Source organism: Apaloderma vittatum, unplaced genomic scaffold (genome assembly GCF_000703405.1).
Source record: "Apaloderma vittatum isolate BGI_N311 unplaced genomic scaffold, ASM70340v1 scaffold10700, whole genome shotgun sequence".
NCBI classification, from domain to species: domain Eukaryota; kingdom Metazoa; phylum Chordata; class Aves; order Trogoniformes; family Trogonidae; genus Apaloderma; species Apaloderma vittatum.
The window spans coordinates 7,066-30,916 of NW_009696194.1; the positions used below are offsets into that span (position 1 = coordinate 7,066).

The 23,851-nt window shown below is 38.4% G+C and overlaps 1 protein-coding gene across 1 annotated transcript in view; it reads right to left on the reverse strand.

The window, feature by feature from the left end:
• Positions 1 to 314: 314 nt before the first annotated feature.
• Positions 315 to 23,851, reverse strand: part of ASZ1 (ankyrin repeat, SAM and basic leucine zipper domain containing 1) — a gene marked incomplete at its 5' end in the record, with an annotated part of 42,092 nt that continues 18,555 nt past the window's right edge. The window contains 9 exons of the mRNA XM_009873905.1: positions 315 to 479; positions 2,269 to 2,382; positions 2,888 to 2,993; positions 7,434 to 7,546; positions 13,519 to 13,575; positions 13,965 to 14,040; positions 17,475 to 17,587; positions 19,973 to 20,107; positions 20,357 to 20,468. Coding sequence (XP_009872207.1) covers positions 315 to 479; positions 2,269 to 2,382; positions 2,888 to 2,993; positions 7,434 to 7,546; positions 13,519 to 13,575; positions 13,965 to 14,040; positions 17,475 to 17,587; positions 19,973 to 20,107; positions 20,357 to 20,468 — 991 coding nt within the window. The remainder of the gene's footprint in view (positions 480 to 2,268; positions 2,383 to 2,887; positions 2,994 to 7,433; positions 7,547 to 13,518; positions 13,576 to 13,964; positions 14,041 to 17,474; positions 17,588 to 19,972; positions 20,108 to 20,356; positions 20,469 to 23,851) is intronic.

Genomic DNA, 23,851 nt, shown 5'->3' on the forward strand with positions numbered 1-23,851 from the left:
AACATCTAAAGTTAAAAAATGGAACTGGTAATTAGTAAGCAATAACTACAGCTTTATGCCAAAAAAGAAAGCACTTTTAACAATATTTTAGACCTATATTCTACAAAAAAAAAACAACCCACAAAACCCAAACCCAGCTAAGATACATTTAAGTAGCAGCTCTAATTTTTAATAACTTTATTTCTAGACCAAACCACTTGCTGCATGCAAATACTATAGATACATTGAGAAACTACAGAATTTTTCACATGACTTCAGCTCGGCTGCATATACTGAACAGAAGAATACCGCAACCAAGATTTCCAAAGAAGTATTCATGGAACTAAAAGTCGGGTTTTCTTTACCACCAACTTAGCCATAAAGAAGAAAACCCCAAATCCAAACAATGTTACCGTTCCCATTTTTACTAATATTTTCTTTCCCGTGGTGGGTGCTTTTTCTGGAAGTTTCACTCTGCTGGGATCATTCTTCTGTTCGTGCTGAGGCAGATGTTAAGTTCATGTAAAAAGTGCAACAAAGGAAAAAAAAAGTGTGAAAGCTTCTTAAGTATGTGATAAAGTACCCAGCCTTAAGAATTTGCATGCATCTAGGACTGATATTATTTCTTTCTTACTCTCTGTCTTTGCACTACTTCAATTGAAATAGATGTGTGCAAACCTGATGCTTAGTCTGTAACATATGTTAGAAAAACAAACTGTTCCTTTACGAACTTAATTCCTCAGGAGTGAACTAGGCTGCTAGTAGATGCTACAAAAAAATCTGACAACAAAACATTTACCTCCAATCATCAAATATTTTAACCAGAACTTTCACCATTTAACTACTGAAACAACTGTTTAAAAAAACCCAGTTAAATATGTAACACAGTAGATTTTCTTGAAATGAAAGAGAGAGTGGAAAGTAGCTTACAAATGCCTGCTCAAATACATGTTGAAGCTGAGTAGAGCCTTGTCATGAAGAGCAGCAATTCCTAAACTGAGTTTATAATGCTTGGAAGGCCATCTCATTCACCATGCTCTCAAAAATGATAAGCTACGGACATAACATACTGCTAGTGAAGTCTTTTAATGACTAAGCTTAGCACACAATATGCAAGATTTTAAGGGAATTTATACAAGCCTGTAGTCTAAGAGGTTTAACTATTTCACTTAAATTGCCACTTTGCACAATAAATGTTTCAAGGCTCTACTCATTCAAGAGTGCTCCATCATAAATTAAATAGCACACAGATTTTGTATTAAAGTCTTCATCAGCAAAATTCATAAAACACTGCAGTATTTTAGTAGAAAGAAAATTACATTTTTGAAGTACTTATAAGGCTGATTCTTAACACCTCTGTTTAACACCGTGTACAAAGCCACCGTACCTCATCTTGCAGCGGTAAAACCTTAAGCATAGACGAGGGCAAAGTCAAGTGGCACCTACCTCAGATTCCCCCAAACCTTATTAATAGTCTGCACAGACAGGAGGCAAATACACATGTACAACTGATTTCTGCATATGCAGAAAAAAGGAACACAAATAGCCAAAAAGTTCTTTGCTGCAGCCTCTATCAACCTCTTAAATATATTTGGCATTAAGTGATTTATCGGGAGAAGGCTGTTCTATTACATTAAATTTACTTTAAACCACAGGAAATTGCATTAGTAGCATTATAGTCAAGGTTTGAGTTCCACATGGCTTCGTTCAGCAACAGATTCCTTTCTGACACTGATGCTCCATTTACTCTATCCCAGCAGCCATTCCTTTTACTGGCCTATTACTTAAAATGACCCCGTCTGACAAGAGTGTGTCACTGTGTTGGTTTGGGAATGACTGATGCGGTGCTAACATTTAGCCTTGACCTCTCCCACCCTCTTCTTTTGTCACTCTGCAGAGTTATCTGGGATGCCTCCCATTCAATCCATAAAACCTTAGTATCTTCCCTGTGAGTCAATAATTCCAAACAAAAGATTCCTTAATTAACAAGGAAGAGTCTAAGTATTCAGAGCGGTTGTCCAAGAGCACAGGGACACATACCATTTAATTCTATCCTGCAGTAGAAAGAAAAGGTCTGACTGTACCTTCCTCTGTCCACACTGTGAGATTATTTCTCATTCTGCCCAGGAAAAGGTGGAAGGGAGAGAGGTTGATGCAATAGCCAAGTACAGCTGAAGAGCCTGTGGCACACCAAGGTATGAAACTTTTCGCCACCGAACGTTGCTTCTGAGGTCGCAGGCGGAAACCTGTACACAGCATTCAGCAGCCTCACAGCTCACACATACTCACCTTCTCCACCAGATCCTTCAGTCTGGCAACTTCTTCTCCAAGATGTTCAATGCTGCAACCCAAATCTTTGCAGGCTTCAATAAAGCGTTCAGTCGGTGTCCACTGCAGTACTATCTGTTAACAGTTAGTTATTTGCCAGAATTACTGTAGATAATTCAATATTCTTCAGTTAACGTATCACGAAAGACAGGGTCAGAAAAGGTTTCTAAAGGCATTTATGCTAGGTTTTCGTTGTACGATTTATGCAGCATAATCTACTACTCTCTATCAGCCTTTGTGAGAACGCTTTGTCACCTCAACTCCCCTAACAGCAGAAACACCAAGAAATGTTACCTATCTTCTTTAAACGGGTGGCTTAACTCTTTAAACCAATTTATTTTTAAAAAGCGTCCTTTAAAGAAAGAACAGCTCTGTATAACTATATAATCACAGAACCATGGAATTTTAGGGGTTGGGAAGGGACGTTGAAAGATCATCTAGTCCAATCCCCCGCCTAAGCTGGATCACCTAGAACAGGTCCCACAGGAACAGTCAAGACAGTTGATGAGCATTCTTATTTTTTACTTTACAACATAGAATAATATGGTCTAAATAAAATCTTTTTTCTTTGGTTGAATACCTTGTGAGAATTTTTGAGGAAATAGTTATTCATGGTCTGCACAGGAACAATCATCTTACTACATTCTTTATTCAATTTCTGAAGAAACTTGAGAAACTCATCTCCACTACAAAAATAAAACAGTATTCCGTTATTTGCTAGAGGCTGTAACTTTTTGGAAGTTAAATATTACCTATGCATTTCCAACACTGGTTAGTGAGCGAGTCAGAAATACAGTTTCACTGCATAAAAAAAAAAAAATTTAAAATCAAGTATCATTTTAACACAGAGTAGTTAAATACTACATTTAATATCTTGGCAAAGTTTTTGGTGCGTTTTTTATTTTCTTTTCCCTTGACCCCTACTATCCGTTGTCATCTGTCCTCTCCCCTCCACTCCTGCCCTGCTTTGGAAGGACAACAAATCATTAAGTTATCTGGAATATTCAGCTTGCAAGACATATTGAAAGCTGAAAAAGTGTGACCCAAAAGCTTTTTGGATACATTGTATTAACCTCCATTTCTATTTCTAACTCTCATCAATCCTGTATTACCAATGAAAACATTTCATTACCTGTCGCATGAGTAATTTTGTAGCACACTATGCATCATAACTGAAACTCCTGTGGGCATACAGATCACAGTCTTGCAATACCAGAAACAGTGAATTTATAGGCAATTTTATGCTGACTTATCAATATTCCTGAACTGCAGCTTACATTTTTGAGGAATATGTGGGGGAAAAAAAAAAAAATCAAATCTGGTTTGTAGCTAGGACTGAAGTTACTATGTTAGAGTAAATTTATACTGTGCTCAAATACAGGAAGACAACTCTGAAGATTAGTTTGATCAGAATCTCTGAAGAGTGGAGAAAAGGATAGAAAACTTTAACAAGCTAATTTCAATGCTAAGTTTCTAAAGTTTCCACGTGACACCGACTCAATCTGTCTTACTGGAAGCTTCAGAGAGCGTCAGTTCCAAGTCACGGCCCTGGCCAGAAAGTTGTTGCCATTGATCGGGCAGAGGAAAAGGGGGCAAGGACGGAGATCATCTGTTTGCTTTAACAGAGTAAGTTCTCAAACTCTAAAACTCCCAAAAGTGCCTGTATCTCCCATAGAAAAGTTTCCAATAGCTATAAGCCATTCAGGTGAGTAACACCTGAAAAAAGAGACAATTTTAAATTCCTACCTCAAGTTATATTCATGGAAGGATGTGAATAAATTAACTCTGACCCTCACCGTTCCTCTTTTCCACAGAGCAACCTGCTACTAAACCTAAATGTGACATCCTCACACCACCTTACCTGCTCCTGCTTCTGCTGGCAAAAAGGTATACGTGGGTTTTATGAAGATGTGGAAGTAAGAAAGCTTATTAATTTGCTTTTGTAAAATATTGTTTATTTCAGAACAATGTAACTGAGTTGAATATTTAGGGTAAAAAAAACCACCAGCACTGAAGCACTCAATAAAATAATCACATCTGGAGATAGTCTGAAAGTTTCTCCCATGTCATCAAGGTCAAACCACACTGAAAATTTCCCTCTACTTCAGAAGAAAATGTCTTAGCTGGCTAGCATCAGCTATGGCACCTGCTGTGTTTTGTCACAACAGAAACTATTTTTAGGAATTTTGGAAGGATTCTCAGCAAATATAAAGTACCTCAAGGGCATGAAATGAAGAGGAAAAAAAAGGAAAAGAAAAAATACATACTTCTCATACTTCTTTATTATACTAATAACAGTTCTTAAAAAGCACTTTCGTAGAATTTTGTATCCATTGCAGTGACATGTTCTTATATTTGCAAATGAAAACAATGTTTTCAAAAAATAATCACTTTTAAAAAGAATTAATGGCTGTCAAAACACCAGTGGCTAAACAGTGCTAGACACTGAGTTTATAATCAATCAGTTCAACATTTTCTACTATGTTAGTTTTTCTATGACTTAATGACTGATTTTCCTTCTCACAGAACGACTTTGAACAAGTGAGAAGTAAAATCTTTATATAATAGCATGTAAACATAGCCTATGATTTTAGTCTCAAGGTCAGATTCCTAGAATACATGTCAAGCCATTTTCTAGAAAACTATGCAGTGCTTGCCATAACTGAAATGCCGTCATATTTTGTGTACTTCAATCTTTAATCAGTCAATTATTTTCTGGTTTTGCAAAGTAAACCTATACTGTACCAGGAATTAGAAATGTCACTTGTGTGTGAGACTGTACCGGACATCATGTGGGCTTTTTGTTGTACTTGGCTCGACATGCTAACTTTTTGTATTTCTTCACTCAATCCTTCCATTCAAATTTTTAAGCTATTCTGCTCAAATGTATATACTAAATCAATCTGGAAAATAGCATACATTTCTAGTATAAAAGACATGTGAAACTTAAACTGGGAAAACTCCTCTTAAACTACAGCTCATTCTTCTTGCTGTAAGGTCAACATCCTTTTCTAAAAGTGTCTAACTCGGACAGCTGGACACCCAGACACCAGCCTAAGATCTCAGCTCGGTGGAAAAGCCTCTGTTTTAATAGGAATGGCTCAGGTGCTGTCAAGAGTATTCACAGTGTATCCATATCACCCTGGTTTGCACACCCTCTTGCCTGCTGCATTTTGGGTTGGTTTACAGCACACATACTTGTTTGCACCTGGACTCTCTTCCAAAAGTACGTACTTTCTGATGGAGAAATCTCCTGACAGACTAGAAGCAGCACTGAGCTCCTGTGTTAGGACATGAACACGTTGCTCTCCCAGTCCACCTCAGTCTTGCAAGAGCTGCCTCCAAAGGATGGTGACGTGTACAGAACGATCTTGGAACTCAAGCACATCCTTCAATCCAACGGACAACCCAACTAACGAAGAGCCGAGCCTTACAGCACCCCAGTAACACAGACAGCTCTGCCAAGCATTCTGGAGAGGGAAGAAAGATCTAACAGAGCAGCACAGCGGTCAGGTCACCAGTCAAGAGGAAGATACATTTTGAAGACGAACCGAACCCTTCCTTTTCTAGACAGTAGAAAGTTACTTAATGAGTAGATTGGATGTGGGGAGTGTTTTCTCCCAGTACTACTCCAGTGCTAAGAAGGCAACACAATGCAAATGGTGGTGGGACAGGGAAGAGAGAAACAAGCACAGAGAACTTCACTTACTAGTAATGCAGCTACAACATAAGGAAGGAGCAGTGTCTCCAACCCTGTCTGCTCTAAGTGAAACAAACACCGTTCAGGTGACTAAAGCCTCCGAAAGGCAGCCACAGTTTTCTGCCCGAGACCATTTCTAAAATGTTTACAAACTGAACTAATCCTATTTTCAGGAGCTATTCTGCTATAGTTCTGGGAAGTAAAAAGAGAAAAAGATATGAACACAGAATCCAAATTCAAGTTGAGGTCTCTCTTCTGGAAAAAATGTTGTATTAACACAACAAAATAGAGGATAATTGGTCTAAGAAATCTTAAGACACCTTTGCACTTACTACAGCCTTAATTCTTCTTTGAGTGCTGGATGTGAAGAGTGTTCTACCAACGCTTAGGGGACTGAGGAAGTTTAATAAGGTTGGTGAGGTATGTTCCTCTCAGCTCAGGCCAGACTTTCACGGGACTGCACAAAACTGTAAGTATGAGTGGTAATGCAAAACTGATGCTTAAGGCTGTAAGAAAGAACCTAAAATGGGAAAAATATCAAGTTGGAATGAAGCTTTAAGGAGTAACACCTTCTTGAAAAACAGTTTCCTTATCAATCTATTTTTATTGATAATATAATCTATGATAAGGAAAATATCTTACGAACTGCTTAATTTGTAATATAAAAAATTAAGGTCTATTAGGAGCCAGTTAAAATTGCTTCCAGTGGAAGAGAAAAACATATGAAAAAAAAAGTCCTGAATCTATACAGAAGTCACATTTGTGATTTAAGATACACATCTACAACTAATTTATCAGCTGAAAACTGAAGGCCTATGCAGAAATCATACACATCTCTCCATCCCACGTGTCTTTTTTTTTTTGCATCTGGCAATCCGAAAAATTTGACTGCAGGACTAACAGAACCTGCCTTGTCTACAGACACAGTGGAGAATTACAGAAACTGCACTATGTGGACCTTGTAAGAGCTCATGATGCTCCTGAAGCACAGAGAAGCAAGGAGAGCAAGAGTCCATTTACATAGAGAAATGAAAAAAAAAAAAAAAAAAGAATGAAGAATCGACACTGGAGCCCAAGAAGTCAGTTTCAGAGTTTATGATGTGAACACAAAGTAGTGAAAACCATACAGCAAGACCATGAAACCCCATCTGAAGCACCAAGAATCTCAAGATTGCCAAAGTAATCTCATACAATTGCAATATAACCCATAAACAGACTCCTACACAACAGGAATTGATTCTTTCAACTTCCTTTGTAAAAAACATACCTACCACCAGCCCTCATAATCCACCAACAGGTGCACTCTCATGAATGTTATGCATGGAATAAGGTGTGAGGGAATTTTACCTTTGAGCTATAGAACACAATGTAGTCATTTTAAATAGTTTATAGTTCATTTCAATTTCCTTAACTATACAGTTAATACCTCAATTCCAGCTTCATCACTTCGGGGAGGTCTTCAATTCTTATTTCTTCCACTTGTAGCTCATTAATAGCACCTAGGAGTTTCTGCTGATCTTCAGGATTTGTAATGCCAATCTAAATTTAGAGAGTAATTCCAAATATTGTTTACCTTTAATACTTACTAGATATATCAGTATAGTACTATTTATTGTGTCAGCTTCTAATTATTAATAGTAGTAAAAAAATGCTTTTTTTAAAGTTACTGCAACCAACTACAGTAATATATAACTGCCAAAGGAAAAAAACCCACAGAGATTATTCAGAGCTGAGGAAGACGGAAACTGAAATTACACAGGGTACTCAGAAAATCCATTTAAGGTTTATTAAAAAATAATAAGCTTTTATAAGTACCGCTGTGTTGTTAGGATGTTATGCTCATCTGTTTCAGAATCATCTTAGTCATTTCTTACAACAAAAAAACCAATCATCATGTTGGTTATACAGCATTAACTCAGAAAGAAAGAACGAACGGAAATTATCAAACCAGCATCAAGCAGATAATTTTACAGAAGGAGGCCAGATTTTAAGAAGGGTTTGTACAGGCTTTTGAGTGTGTATGTTTTTCCAGCTAGAGAAAGTCATCTCTTAAGATATGATACCTCCTTCTAAAACCTTATTTTCTTTCAGAATTTCATTTAAAAAACAAGTCACGTCTGCAAAGAAATCTTGATAGTTCACACTACCTCACAAATCTCAAATGATCAGAAACTAGTAAAGAGAGAACATGATCTGTTTCTACCATGAAACAGCCTGTAAAAGCAACCTTTTTTATATCTGAAGGACAGCATACTTATAAACTCAGATTTCTAGCCTTTAAGACCAAGCTTAAACACTACTCATCATCGTTTATACAGTCCCTAAGGTCAAATAATTTTATCATCTATACTCTTGGCTAATGCTGCAAACAACAATGGAAAAGTTTTTAAACGTTCAAGGCTTTTTGTCCTCTTTTAGCTGAAGAAAAGCAGTTTTCTTTAGAAGATAAACACTACTTAACTGAGATTCTCCAAGCGATGCCTGGGATAGAAAAAAATTGTCAGTCATGTTATCCATCCACTACCTCGGATCAAAATTTAACTCGTATTTAAATCCTAAGGTGAGAGTCTTCTTGCAGAACACCTAAATAAATAATAATATGAAAAAAGCCTATTTGTAAAAAGGGAAATGCTTCTGTTGGCACATTCAATAGTTTTCCTTGCTCGTCTGACCGGCTGCTGTGCAACACAGAAGGACTTTGGACATTAGCCTCCCTAGGGATGCTTCTCCACACGAGTGAAAAACCTCGTAACACCAGTTCCAAGTATGACTTTGTTCTTAACTCTCCAGCTGAGTACTCAGACTCAGCAGGAGTGGCCCAGTTTGGAATTTGAGACCACTAGGATCCCACAGCCTCCAAAGCTAGAACACACGGGCTTCTCACCCACATTGTGAGGAGCTGAAGTTCCCTGCTGCAGACACCTGCAAGATGAGGTTGTCTGCAGCCTCCCCAGTTTCTGTAATTACTGCAGAAAGACTTTTGAATGAACAGCTGCCACCACACTTCAGATCAAAAAAGCCATGCAGTTTCACCTCCTTGGATGGTGCTGAGCAACTGTTCTAGGGAAGAGAAAGTGCCTAGAGAAATGCTTGCTTTGTGTGAGACTGTAAGTGCTGATGCCCAGTGCTGACCGTGGCTCCACAAAACAGTCCCCTGAGGTCTTCAACAGGTGTTCAGAAATCACAGGTAACATGCACCAATGGGCTCACAAGTGTGCCTTTAAACGTTTCAAAACCGCGTTTTAAGTCTATACACAAGTAAGTTCTGTAGTAATGTAACAAGATTAATTGGGAGTCAACTGCAGGTGTCAAGAACTTCTGAGTTTCCAACAGGTTGCCACCCATACCTGAACAAACTGTACCCAAGTCTCTTTGGTCAGTGTAACTAGCAGCCTTAAAAGAAAGACCTGGGTTTCCTAGAAATAATTTGCTTAACTCATGCCAAGCTGCAAGTTTGCTCAATTTATTAGTCCTTAGGTTTACCTCGTGCAGCCCTATCTGGTTTTGAACTAATGCTTTCTTAACGCTTACAAAGCAGTACGGCAGTTGTTTTGTGATGCAGAAGTGAGCTGACTTACACAAGAGAAGCAAATTTACTTTTAATTATAATGAAAAAATCAAATTAGCTCTTCCAAGGATAGAATGTCAGTTATACTTCAATATTCAAGCTATCTAGCTTAAAGCAGGCTCTCCTGTGAGGGTTTAGTTTGCTTTTGACTCCATCTTCTCATTCCTGGAACAAGCAAATCAGGATACAGCTTTCTGACCAGTGCCTCAGGAAGACACTGTACTTTGTTTCCCTATAAATAAAACCTAATTCCATGCTTCTGAGAATGGCTCAGTGACAGCACTACCACATCTTGAAGATACGGATAGGAAGCAAAGAATGTGATAAGAATCATCACAGATAAAGCCTTCCACCACCACAGTAATTCTGAATTCAGAGGTGAGCAAGCAGATAGACCAGTCCAAACTACTTCCCAAAGCTGATTTATTTTCCGTTTCTAGACTGTCTCTGCTGAACACAAAGGTTACCCAGCACCTGGCTATTCATGGCACGATGAACACACGGAACAACCACAGTTCAAGGAACCCTTCTTCCTTACGGGTAAACAAGCTTTTAAATTGGTGTTGCTTCAATGACACTCTGCAGTCCAAATAAGGCAAATATGACTGTGAAGTGGTCATGTTTAAGAATCTACAGGTGTTGCACAAGAACTTGTTTGTATCTATAAAGCAGAATATGCAGAGCCTAGATTTTGATTTTAGGCACATTAACTCTTACAACATCTTTTTTTATTCTTTACTTAAATAAATTAAAAAAACAATCAGCCTCTGAAAATCTCATGCTCAAGCATCAACATGACTTTTCTGTCATCCTTTAGATGGAAATGAAAGAAGAGGTGAATAACAGATTGCCTCAACACATGCAAGCTGACATTCTTCTCAGATGAAATCACTGAAGTTATGTATGAACTCTTACATCCTTACCATCTTGCCCAAGTGGTCACTTTTTAAAATAACCTGTGAATTTTCTGCCAAATCTTAAATGCTTTTTTTGCAGAAAGCTGGAAGAGGGCAGAGGAAGGAGAGTCCTGGAACTGTGATATGGAAGCACAGAGACCAGCTAATTTTTTAATGATGAAGTTAAACTTCTGGGCTATATTTTGAATTCTGATGTATCAACTTTTCATTATGCATTCTCAGATCCAGAACTGCACGCCAATTCCTCTTATCCTAAACTAATAAATACATAAGAAAGGAACCTTTTTAGTCCTAAATGCATCCAGAAGTAAAATTACTTCTCTTGCTATCTTGTGAGACAAATGATTAAAAAAATAAAAAGACAAAAAAAGATCCAAATGTTACGAGTTGTACAGAATCAGACAAAAACCTCCAAACGTTGAACAGACATGTCCCAGTGTATTGAACAGACTTGTCTCGGTATGGAACAGTTTATAAGCTTAAGGAATGCAAGGATTTCAGCTTGAAAGAGCCACTGTTTAGGCTCTGTTGTAGAATACAGATAAAGATATTTACAGAGAAAATATCTTTCTGATATTGTCTGATTGAGGAAAGTGTATCATGTTAGTGACAGGATTTCTCCCCAGTTCTCTAGATACAAAGCAGCTTGGTTCAGAGGCATCCATCAGAGGTCATCATTAATCTCTGTAGTAATAAGATCCAGGCTCTTTAAAATAGCTGGCTGTTAGCTGAAGATCTGCCATCACACAAAAAACTTTCAACTCCGGAGTTCTGAGGAAACAGATTAGATTTGTTCTATCAGCACTGTGGGGAGAAACTGTTAGTGGAGCTCTAAAACTAGGCTGCATCAAGAATTTAGGATAACTTATGAAGTGTTAATAAGCCAGCAGTGTATGTCATTGTTTAAATTCTCAATTGGAGACTCACTAGTTTATGTCCATGCACTAAGCATGACTTACTTTGCAGGAACGTTTCCTGCTGTTGCAGAGCTAAGAGGCAAACCAGTTCCATTCCTATAGATATTATCTTCCCGTGCAAGAGCAGAGGATCCAGGTATTTATTCCAGTTTGTGAAAAAAAGCCTTCTTTATAATGCCTCAAACACATTAGGACACTGAAACAGAAGTTATCAGTTTATACGAAATTATACCTCTTTGGTGAGCAAACCGTAAAGCCCAGCCATTCACAACACTCAGGTTCAAAAATCCCCTTCCCCCAGTGCCTGCCTGGACAAAATCAAGTAACAATTACAACATCAAAACAGGTGATCAATATGAACATATATGTAGTCAGATTTGCAGTTTGATGCAATCAGGACCAACACAGCAAGCTCACACAGTGACAAAAGCCACAAAAATCTCCTTTCAGAGCAAAATTCCTGTAAAGGAGAACTTTAGGATTCCTACAAAGCCCCCACTGGGATGCTGCCCAGTGGGCACAATCCTGAGGCTTCAGAACAGCAGCAATGTCAGAAGATGCTGACAGGCCTTATAACACTTAGACTGAAGTGAACTCGATAAAAATGTGTTCATTGACAAAGCTGCCTATACGTGCACCCTTGGAAAATGCAGAACTACTACTGAGCTCTGCCAAAATACCCAGTTACACAGCAAAACTTCACACAAAACATCCTTGTGACACCAACTCTGAGAGAATGTTAAGAACTGTATGCAAACATCAGTTCCAGCTGGTAGAACACATGCCTGCTTTGTACCACAACAAGGGGGAAAAAACTCTTACACTGAGGACAAGGTTCGCATCAGCAGCAGACAGCAGCTCGAAGAAGCTGTTTTAATGAGGCATCTTTGGTATCCCAGACCAAGTACAGAGTGCTCAGAGGAATCCTCAAATACTTATGCTGTTCCAAGGAGACTCCTATAATTGGATTTTATTACAGGGTCCTCCTGTAAGCGTAGGAAGTCTTTCACCTCCCACAGGAATAAGCTCATCAAAGACTAAGAAAAAGCAACTGTTCAACACAGAAACTGAAAATTTGTAGTAATGCATCACTTAGTCCTGGATAACGGGAAAATACCAACTTTCTCAGCTGCAGTAAACTGTTAAGTAACCAAATATTCTTGGGTTTTTTTTTTTTTGGTAAGGTGCTGTAGCAGGTCCAGAGAAGAGCAAGGAAGCTGGTGAGGTGTCTAGAGAACATGTCTTACGAAAAGCAGCTGCAGGAGCTAAGGAGGCTAAGAGGAGCTCTCTACAACTACCTCAAAGGAGGTTGTGGTGAGGTGGGTGTTGGTCTCTTCTCCCAAATTACTAATGATAAGACAAGAAGAAATGGGCTCAAGGGGAGGTTTAGATTGGGCATTAGGAAATAATTCCTTTCTGAAGGAGTGGTGAGGCATTGGAACAGGCTGCCCAGGGAAGTGCTGGAGTCACCACCTCTGAAGGTGTTCAAAATACGTGTCCATGTGGCACTTTGGGACATGGTTTAGTGGTCATGGTAGCACTGGGAAGGTGGTTGGACAAAATGATCTTAGAGGTCTCTCCTAACCTTAATGATTTATAAAACTCTGTGGGATATAAGACTCCACAATGTAAGAGAGCTCTCGTTTTTCCAAAAGAAATTACCAGCTCACAAAGCAGGACCACGCTTACAGTAGTTCTTTAGGATTTTCTACTGCTAATGCTAGCACCGATTTCCTTTCAGAGAAAACACACTTCAGTACTGAAAACAGTAACAACTGAAATTTGTAACAGAACTGTCTTCTGCTCTTTCCAGCTCTCACATCGTTGCAGCAAAGAAATACTGGGGACTTTCACTTCATAGTCAGATCTAGGCAGAAGATGCCAGAATTCAATTTACAGAGTTAAAGGCTAATCTGTAGGATTATATATTTTTGAAAAGGCCTGTCTATGTTCACATCAAAATTCAAGAAGTTGTGGAAGATTCTGAATACAGATCTTAAAAAAAATCACAGCATATTCTTACAAGGGTAGACATTTATAAAGTGAAATTAAGACATTAAAAACACTGAAATAAGGAAATTAAATTAGGTTCTAAACTAGTAAACTGACCTGTATTAACTCATCTTTTTGCATTATCAGTAGTTGTCTTAAGACTATATCTCTTTCCTGTTAAAAAAACAGAGGGTTTTCTGTCATCAGAAAGAATTTCAGAAGTAAACACTATTTTTATGTAATTTTTTTCACTTATGTTTTACTTCAGTTTTCAGAAACAAAATCAGCTCCACATCACCATTATCAAAGTAACGAAAGAGCTCTCTGGTTTAGAAACATTACACCTTGTGACTAATGAACATAATCAAAATTATGGAACCCAACTCAGTCCTTTGCAGTTTAAATTTATAACCAGAACTTTGTATACAAAGTGGTATTTGAATTAAATACCTCTATATGAATTCATGTGTTAACAGCGACAGATTTTTATTTTTTTTTATGATGTAGGTGCATTTTGCTTTCATGGATTATTTTACAGATAGGAGATAACACCACAAACTTACCTTCAATAATCCTGTTATATGTTCTAGACCAAGACCATGTAAAAACACTTCCAGGTCACTAAAAGTTGAATAGGAACTGTAAACATAATTAATGAGATTTGAGAAGAAAACAGTAGGTTTATTTTTCTTTTTAAAAGACATCCAGAACAAAATACTACAGAAAAGCTCACCACACAAAGCACTGCAGTTGTACACACCTACTGATGACAGTAGTATTTCACAAGCATAATCTATTAATATTTTATAAATGGATTTTCTGTCTATGGAGTTGAATTAAGCCTAAAGGTAACGATTTTAATAAATAAATGTCATTTTAAGTAGCAAAACGTTCCAGCTGAACCTTAAAGTTGGGTCACAAAAGCCTGGAAAACTTGGAAGCAGGGTTAAGGAAAATAACTGTATTCTTATCACATATCAATCATATAAATTAGACTCAGCTCATAACTGTTGCCCTTCTGGTTCTATTTAAACCTCAAATATGTTATCAAGAAGACAGAAATATCTATAATTAAAGATCGTGGAAATTATTCCAGTAAGAAATTTGTTGTCAGAAGACTACTGCTCAGAAGATAGATGGAAGTAGTACAACTCACCATAATTTCCTAGATTAACATTTATAAACAAAGATACAACACCAATTTTGTTTCCCTGCCCTACCAAAAGATACAGAAATGTATGAAGGGGAAAAAAAAAAAAATCTAAATAGCTGTCAACAAATCAGATCAACAACTGCAATGAAAAGAATTAAACCAGAAAGCAAATTATACAAAATATAGAAAGGACTACTGCAATTGCTGCAGTAAATAGTAAATCCTCTGCCAAAACACCAAGTTAAGAGATAGTTTGTTCCAGCTTGTTGTAGACCCTGAAAGAAGGTTTGCCCTCTTTTCACATGAAAGACTTAAAGAACTCACATTAAAATTTGTAAAAAAATAAACAACAAAACAAAGCAAACATTACTCCCCCCCCCCAAAAAAAAACCCCAACCAACCAAACCTTTCTGAAAAACATTGTGAATACATATGAAAATATTTCAGGTTTGCACACTGAGAATTTTGCATTGCAGGATTTCTTGTATTTAAGTATCCTTATCCATTTACGAGGACGGACACCCTGAATCACATGAAGGAGTTTATGCAACTTCTACACTGTAACAAGTCAGTAATTCTGTGAGCACACCTTCTGTCAGCAGACAAAATACAGAATATTTTAAAATAAATTTTAATAGAGCTTAAAACCATCACCCCTTGTTGTCTAACATTGTTATTCTCTGCCTGATTTCTCCTCCCACAGCACGCAGACGGCAACAACCAATCTTTGAAGCAAGCAATTCAGATATCCATCCAAACACTGTAAGTACAGCCAATGCCCTTCTACTGGCAAGAGGAGCCAGTGTACGAATGACCTACAGTGATGAAATGTTGCTATTTAGGCATTCAGAGTGCCTACTTTGCAAAAGTTGTGGCAACTCCAGACCTTTTTTTTTCTGTGAAAGGTGCAAGGAAAGGACATTCTTCCACAGGATCAAAGAAAGGGCTATTCAGCACCCAGACAGTAACTTGAAAGCCCCTGAAGCAGAAAAGGACATACTCCAGGAGCTGAAGAAATCAAATTGCTGGGAGGTATGTGAATTTCCTCCTACCGGCCAGGGCTCTGGAGCCACGACAACTGTCTAATCAGGACGGCAGGCAGCAATGACTGAGGCTACACTCACTATGTAAGGATGGCAAAAGGATGATGACAGCAAGGACGACAAGTTACACTTGCTGCCCCTGCACGGTGAGGCACTACTGATACCCAATCCCAGATGATTTATTAGACAAAACTGAGAGGACAGGACTTGAGAAGGCTGGAAAGAGACAGCCAGCTCAAGGAACTACGATGGAGTAAACACAGGTACCATTGTAACTCTTGAGTATCACAGGATGAAAAGAAAACCAACTCACTATGGGGTGCATGTGTGGAAATGGATGTTTTATGCGTAAGAACACGAATTTAACAGCCAGATGCGTGGCATACTCCAGAGATTGTTCCTGAAACCGAGAGTTCTACTAATTACCAAAAATATTTCAAAGTTATGAAACATCAGAACTAGCTTTTGTTAACACAAAACCCCTTGAGCTTGACAGAAATGTCTGTTCATGCAAACAAATTAGTTGGTCATCTGATTCGGAGTTTAGAAAAAGACTACTGAAACATCACAAAATCCCAGAAGCTCAAGAATTAGCTAATACATAACTAAATTTGCATAATTATATATCTGCCTGCCTCAAGTATTTTAAGTGGGCTTCGGGATTTCAATATCTTGTTTTAAAAGCTTATGAAGACTATCTAAACACTGGTAGAATGTCTCCTAGTCACCATCAGGTTTCAACAGCACTAAATCCATTTGGATATCTTCTGCATAGTATTAGTTTATTTTTCTATACCAGAAAAGTCTGGGAAACTTCCTAAATAACCTAAATCTATTGAAAAAAGAGGGAGATCTGTTATTACACTGAGGTCATTAAGTAAAGACTCTGTCCAGGGGTATGAGTCTTTGTGAAGAATACTAGAAAACAAAAGATGATCCCCAAGGAGCAGGCAGATCCCACAGGAGACCTGGTTCACAGAACACCACCTTCAGGAATCTATGAGAACAAAGATGAAAGAACAGAGAGGAGAGCACATATAATTGATTTTACCATGCAAAGTCTTCACCCCTCTGCTCCAAGAAGTACCTCTGAAGTACCAAACTGAGGTACTGTCCAAGACTGAGACCATCTCAACGTGAGCTGCTACCTAGTGCGCTGCCATCAGCCTAATGACACAGAACTACAGCCTTTCAAACTCAGCATCGCCTGACTGAGCAAGGATATGAAGAATCATCTGATCAACCAGAACAGACTATGGGCACTGGAAATTGTCTTCTCAAGGCCATGTAGCTCAAGCTCAAGGAGGCAAGTGGATGTTTTTTGAGGACTTCTTAGCTTCAGAAATCTTGGAAGTTGCTGAAGTAGATGCTGATTTCAGTCATAGCACTTCAGGGTCAGGGGCATGCTATGCAAAAATGTTTTAGGCTTAACTGGTCTTCATACTTAATTTTGACTCTCATATATGCAGAAAAGAAAGAAGAGGGAATAGCTCTTCCTGGTGGCATGACGCTGAAAACAGGCCTTCAGTGAAAGTATAAAAAATTTAACATCAAACGAAGATAACCACACAACAAGGAGTATCCAACAGGGGAGCATACAAACTTAACGGAACTGAAATGAAGTGACATTGGATCCCGGCTTTATTCTACTCTACAGCAAGCAAGAGGAAAGAAAGACCTAGACCATGCTCTTTGTTTAAAATGTAAAGGAACCTTGCAATTATGAAAAATTAAAAGTACATTAATATATCTTGGTCTCTTGGCAGTGCTCCAAACAATACACAATATAAATATCACTACAACTTAATCACTGATATGAACAAATACAACTTCCTAAGAATGTTTATATGCTCAAATTACACTATGACTGTATTTACCCAATTCTCTGATCAGGGGCAGCTGTCATAAATTTGTAGATGGCCTCTTGCTCAATTGTTTCATCATATCTCCCTTGCAAGTGATTTGCAGCCAAAGAGAGTAAACTATAAATCTGAAAGAGCCACAATTAATTAATTATTATTCAAACTCAAAACAGAAGGAAATATACAGGAGTAAGATTACAAAGAGTTCTGTCATAAATCTCTACTTTGAGGGAATATGAAACATCTGCCACTTCTCTAAAGCATACAACTACAATGAGGAGTTAAGACTAAGCCCACACAGTTTATCAAAAGGGTTTCTGAATTAATCAAATTCCAGCACAACAATGAATTAGCACAGAGCAAAAGAGTAAATATATATCGTAGTCTAAAACCATTAGCATCTGTCATTACAGAAGCAGCAGTACATCAACAACCTCATTTTTGTGGTTTGCAGACAAGACTTCTACATACTCAGGGAAATAAGTTATCTAAAGAACATGAGGCATATGACTATTTCAATGTCTTCACTTCCAGTGCATATATGGATCTAACATTCAGCAATTTACAACTGACAATCTAAGTTAACTGTATCTGACAGACAAGGATTCTTTCAATTGATTAAAGAAGCAGCATTCTGCCAGACATCACTACGCATCAGTGATGGATTCCAGAAACCAACTTGCCTCTGTAAGAGTTTTGAGATGTTTTGCTGAATTTTCTAGTAACTAAGTAGAACCTTGAGAAACCTAAAGAAACGGTGAAACCACCTCCCTGAAATTCAGGTGACTAGCCAGTTTTATATATGTATGCACATATATGTATGTGTGGTGGGTTGATCCTGGCTGGCATGTAAGCCCCTACTCAAGTCACTCGCTCACTCTCCACCAGCAGGATGGGAGAGATTCAGAAGAGTAAAAGTGAGGAAAAATACACACATTGAGATACATATAGTTAAGTAAATGAAAGAAAAATCCCACTCAAAGCGTAAGTGATGCAAAGGCAGTCACTCACCACCTCCCACCAGCAGACCAACGGTCACCAGACTCAAAAGCAATGGTTACTTCAGAAAAACTCTCCCCGTAATTTTATTGCTGAGCACGATGTTACGTTGCAGGAGTATCTGTTGGGTCCGATAGGTCAGCTATCCTGGCTGTGCCCCCCTCCCAAGCCCTTGTTCACTCCCAGCCTACTCACTGGAGGTGGGCAGGCAGAGTGAGAAACAGAGAAGGTCTTGATGCTGCGCAAGCGCTGCTCAGCAATGGCTAAACTATTGGTATGCTGTCAACACTCTTTTGGTCACAAATCTGAACGACAGCACCATAGAGGCTGTTAGGAAGAAAAATAACTTCACCCCAGGCAAAGCCAGTATAATATGCAAGAAAATGCTTTTCCTCACAGATACGGTTTCTGCACACACAGTCTATGTGACAGCCCTCTGGTCGTCAACAAGCCTGAGGAGCAGACCTCTGAGCTGGAAGAAGCTCACAACCATTAAGTATCTCGATACCACCTGCAAGACTTTGCAGGAACTGTGTGAAAGTTAGCGCTTCACAGGTCAAGAGGCAAGACCCACCTCTCAAGTGAGAGGAGCCTGTATTCCCCCTGTGTCAGAGAAAGTCGTGTTATGAGATTACTGGGCTGCAGCCTGTCGAACAAGTCATTTATCACAGGCAGAAAGCATTTGTAGCCCTTTTCAGTAACCTGAGCCAACAGATCTCCAAGTCGCAGACACTGATCTCGCTAGCCTATATGGACAGCTCTGCGCATAGTTACCATTTTTCCTCCTGCCTAGCCCTGGAGTCTGGCAGAACACACACAAAAAAAAGAAGCTATAAAGTGAATTAGAATTCACTAGAGCAAATTATATAGTTTTGCAGAGTCACTGAAAAAATTCAGAGGATTGGTAAGAGCAATTCAAAGCAAAATACGCAGAAATCTAGTCTGCTTGATCCCCCATGCATCATCTGGTAACAGCAATACACACATGTATTTTATGAGAATATGTTTCCTCCAGCCGCTCTCTCTCTCTCTACACTGATAATCAGTGGTTGTTCTTCCAATGATGTGCTGACCAATTCACGTTATTTTACACCTTATTCCCTCCCAGGAATGGATTTTGATGATGGCCAGTACCAACTCCTCCCCCGTTTTGGCTTTAGCCTTTTCACTTTCAAATTCAGTCAGAAACTACACACTATAAATTAGTTTGTTATCCACATTCTCTCAGCAAAAAACATATTTTTCTACTTCTCAGATCAACATTACTAATATGAATAAACCCCTGTTCTTTATCCTAAATCTGAAATCAAGGATTCTGGAAAAATATTACTGTATAGCATTTAAAGCCCTATGAAAAGTTGAGATATAGCAGAAAATAGTCTATACAGACATCATAACAGAAGTATTCAACTAGTTGCTATAATTTAGTTATTAAGACTTCTACAGAAAATTATAAAATTAACAGACTGAGGCAAAACAAAATCTGCGTTTCAAGGAAAAATGAAATTAAATACCTCTGAATGTTTATTGATTTTTGCTATCTCTGCTGCTGTTTTCTCATCCTTAGTCTGTAGATTTTTGTCAGCTCCCAGCTCAAGCAATTTAAGAATTACACTTTTATGTCCATGCTGTGCTGCCCATATTAAAGCCTACAAAGAACAACTTTGTTTTATCAGGTTTATATATGGCACAAAAAAGAACAGAAGTTCAATCAATAGTGCAACCTTTATAAGTTCTTAGGTGGCAGAATCTGGAGACAAAGACAAATAATGCAAAGTGGTGTTAAAAAAAATAACAGTGACTATTTCTGAGAAAGCTGTACTTAGAAACAAGCTTCTAGGCCCTTGTTTTTAAAAACATTTATCATTAATTACAACACACAGAAGTAAACCACTTACTGAATATCCGTTTTCATCTTGGGCATTTATCTGTGATCCGCGAGCGACAAGAAGAGCAACAACCTGAGGATGGCCTTTTCCAGCTGCATACATCAGCGGAGTCATTTGTTTCCTGAAAAAAATGATTTCAAGATATCAAAATCCAGTGGCACTGTCATGTAGAGCACCTCAATTCTGTAAAGACTCTCTGCTCTGTGGAAGAACTAAGCAGAAGATGAAAGCCCAAGATGGCAGGTTCACACTTCAGCACAAGGGTCAGCTACACAGAACATAGATTCAGCAACTCGTTTATGCCCACTTGGCAATTTTAAAATATTTTAGGAGCTTGCATTTATTTTCTAACTGAAATTAAGTCAAAAAGTCAATTGCTGTCCTGCACAAGAAGGAAATTTTAGAGGAAACTAAATACATCTCGTCCAGGAGTTTAGAATATAGACCTATAGCACTTCTCTGAGAAAAAGTTAAACCAATGCTTTATCACCTCTAAATTCAAATGGCACATTAGCACACAAATAACCTTAACACATCTCAGTTATGAAACATGGTAACCTGGTGACTAAATCTCTGTTTTGGTTCTGAACTACACAAAACCAGTCTTCAAAGACTAAGCCTCCTGCTGCTACCACAGACCCAGTAGGAGGCTTCTCATTTCGCACATGGATCAGCTTAACAAGATGGGAATGGCCAGATCAGAGTTTTCACCCTATTAGAAGCACAGAGTAACAGCAAATCACCCCTTTTTCCCCCTCAACTAAAAACAAAACAAATGTGGCAGAGACCTTCATTTTTCACTTCAGAAGTTATTTTAAATAGACACAGCTAAAGTGATGAATTCTGCATACAGTGTAATTTAAATCTGATGTTCTGAAAAGAAATGCGAAGTTTTGTGGAGGGCAAGTTGTAAATCACAACCAAATATTTTAGAGGAAGACTATTAAGAACAACAACTATGTACATAGCTGCAAAACCCTCTCTGGTAAAAACAATGTATGCAAAAAATCACAAGTGACACAACTCTTGCTGGGGTGCTTAGAGGCAGTGCAACAACATGGGGTGCGTACGTATTATCGACATTCAAACCCACCCCAGTACACCTAGAATGAATCTTCAGAGAATTACATACAAATACCATACAGAAAATTTTAATTTTTCAAGTACTAAAGCTAAGAGCACGTCAAAATATTTTTGCCCTTTATCCCATTTTTTTTTGTTCCCAGAAGTTCATGTGTTGATGCTTTCTCTCCTACATACATTACTATTTCTTACAACTGCTGCAGAATTGAATAATTACAGATGCCACCCTTCACCTTATTCTGTTTCTTCTTTTTTATATCCCAAATCCACGATGCCAATAGTCTATTGATCTTATGCTTCTATTGAGATGCTTATAAAGAGCCATTGTGAATTGCTCTGAATATTTCAAATGAAAAAAAATATTGCTCAGAAGTTTCTGTTAAAAAAGCATCTTCCCAAATGCCTGATGGTTATTCTTTGGGAGAATGAGATAGCAGAATTTAAAAAAAAAAAACCGCAGTATTGGAGGACAAAGATGTGGAGTTTCTAGTCACTATGAAGTAATCAGACTTAAGCTAAAATATTTTACTACTGATGGTCAGTTAAAACTCATTGATCTTAAAATGTAATTTTTTTTTTCCCTGAAAAACTATCATGTATTGCTTTTAATGTAACGTGGCAAAAATCTGCTGTCAGAAGATTATTCCATGTTGTTAGGATGTACTTGAGGGGAACACTGCTGTTTCCAATACCGAATTTCTTAAAGAGTTCAATACCGACCACTAGAGGGACCCCAAAACGTACATGTATACCAAATCAGCTGTATTAAAATAAGACTTTCTGCCTCCTTCCAGAGTATGGCTAGAACTAAGGCTTTGCTCATCTTTCCTTGCCATTGCTCATTCATAAACAAGTATTTTGTCTTATGCAAACGCTGTTAAAAGTGCACTGAAAAAAACCCAGTCATATTACAAATCTGAAAAAGCCTTACGATATGGAAAAAAGTCTATTGCTCAGGGATAAGCAAAATGAAAGGCAATCAAGTCTTCAAGGCATACAGTCAATAGAAGAACTTAGTAATGAAATTAAAAGACTTGCATCAGTCTGTAATTTAATTCAGTCTGTAATTTAATTCAATTTAGTCCATCGACAGCACGAAAGCAGAAGTTCTAACTGAATATAAAGAGATATTCTTACCAGGGGCGACAGAGAAGTTTAGTAGTCTCTATCTTTGGTGAGTTTTGAGTCCAGATGACAATTTAGCCCAATGTTATAGCAGAGATGGCTTTAAGGAAGAAGTTGTACTAGAGACCTGAGGGCTCTCCTGACCTGAATTACCCTGTGATCCTATGAAGAAAAAGACTCTACAACCTGCCCCTGTAACAACTAACTGATGAGAGAGATACAGATCTCTGTATACAGTCATACACAGATATCTATAGATGGCTGTATTTTAAATAATGAACAGAAGTTGATCATGACCTAATACTTTAGCAACAGAAACTTGCTTGCCCAACAAGGATGCTGACTCCCATACTTACTTGTACCCTGTGGTAGGCAGCCTTTGCTGGACTTTCCACGCTATCACCTTTGGAGCACTTATACCTGTGTGCAAAGTTCATCCATTCATGCCTGTTTTCATTTTCATTTCTTTTGCTCTCAACTTTTTTTTTTTTTTTTAAACTTGCACACTGCTGCTACCTCACAATTATCTTCTGCTTCTTCAAAGGAGAAACACTGGGAAAAAACCTCCAGAGGCTACAAAATAGTCTTTTCTCCAACATAATGCAGTGGCTACAGTTGCACAGTACTGCAGGCATGGTATCTGAAATCAAGGCAACAGCTCTATGACAATAAAGCCACTGGAAAAGTTTCTCCATTTTTAAGTAAAACCCAATAACCATGACATTTAAACAGTCCACCAAATGTGAATACGTAGTTAGTACTACAATCATTCAATTTCAATGTTCCAGTTTTAATTTCAAAAGCTACACGCTGCTTCAGGATGGAAACACACATCGTCATAATCATCACGGCTGGGCTTCACGAATGAAGATATGGGAAGGGCTTTACCCACGCTTGCTACAAGTGCGCTGATGGCTAAAAAGGCCGATGTGGGATAGGCAAGTCCGGTTGCAAAAGGCACAGCAGAAAGTCTCCTTAGGCGGTATTGGCAAAGAATGACTCTTTCTGCATTGACTTTTCTCCTCGAGACTAATTCTATGTGTGTTCTCAAAGGAGGCAGCAGCGTTATGGATGGTGTGTCTCCACGTCTTCCAGTTGAAGGCCAGAGTAGACCACTGATGGCAGTCAATATGGCCAAAACTGAGGTATTGTTTCAGAGAGTCCTTGTATCTCCTCTCTGGGGCTCCTGTTTGCGGCAGCCAGTGGCGAGTTCCCCACAGAGCACAACCTTAGGGAGGCGGTGATCCTCCATCCTGGAGACCTGCCCTGCCCAGCGCAGCTGCGTCCTCAGCAGCA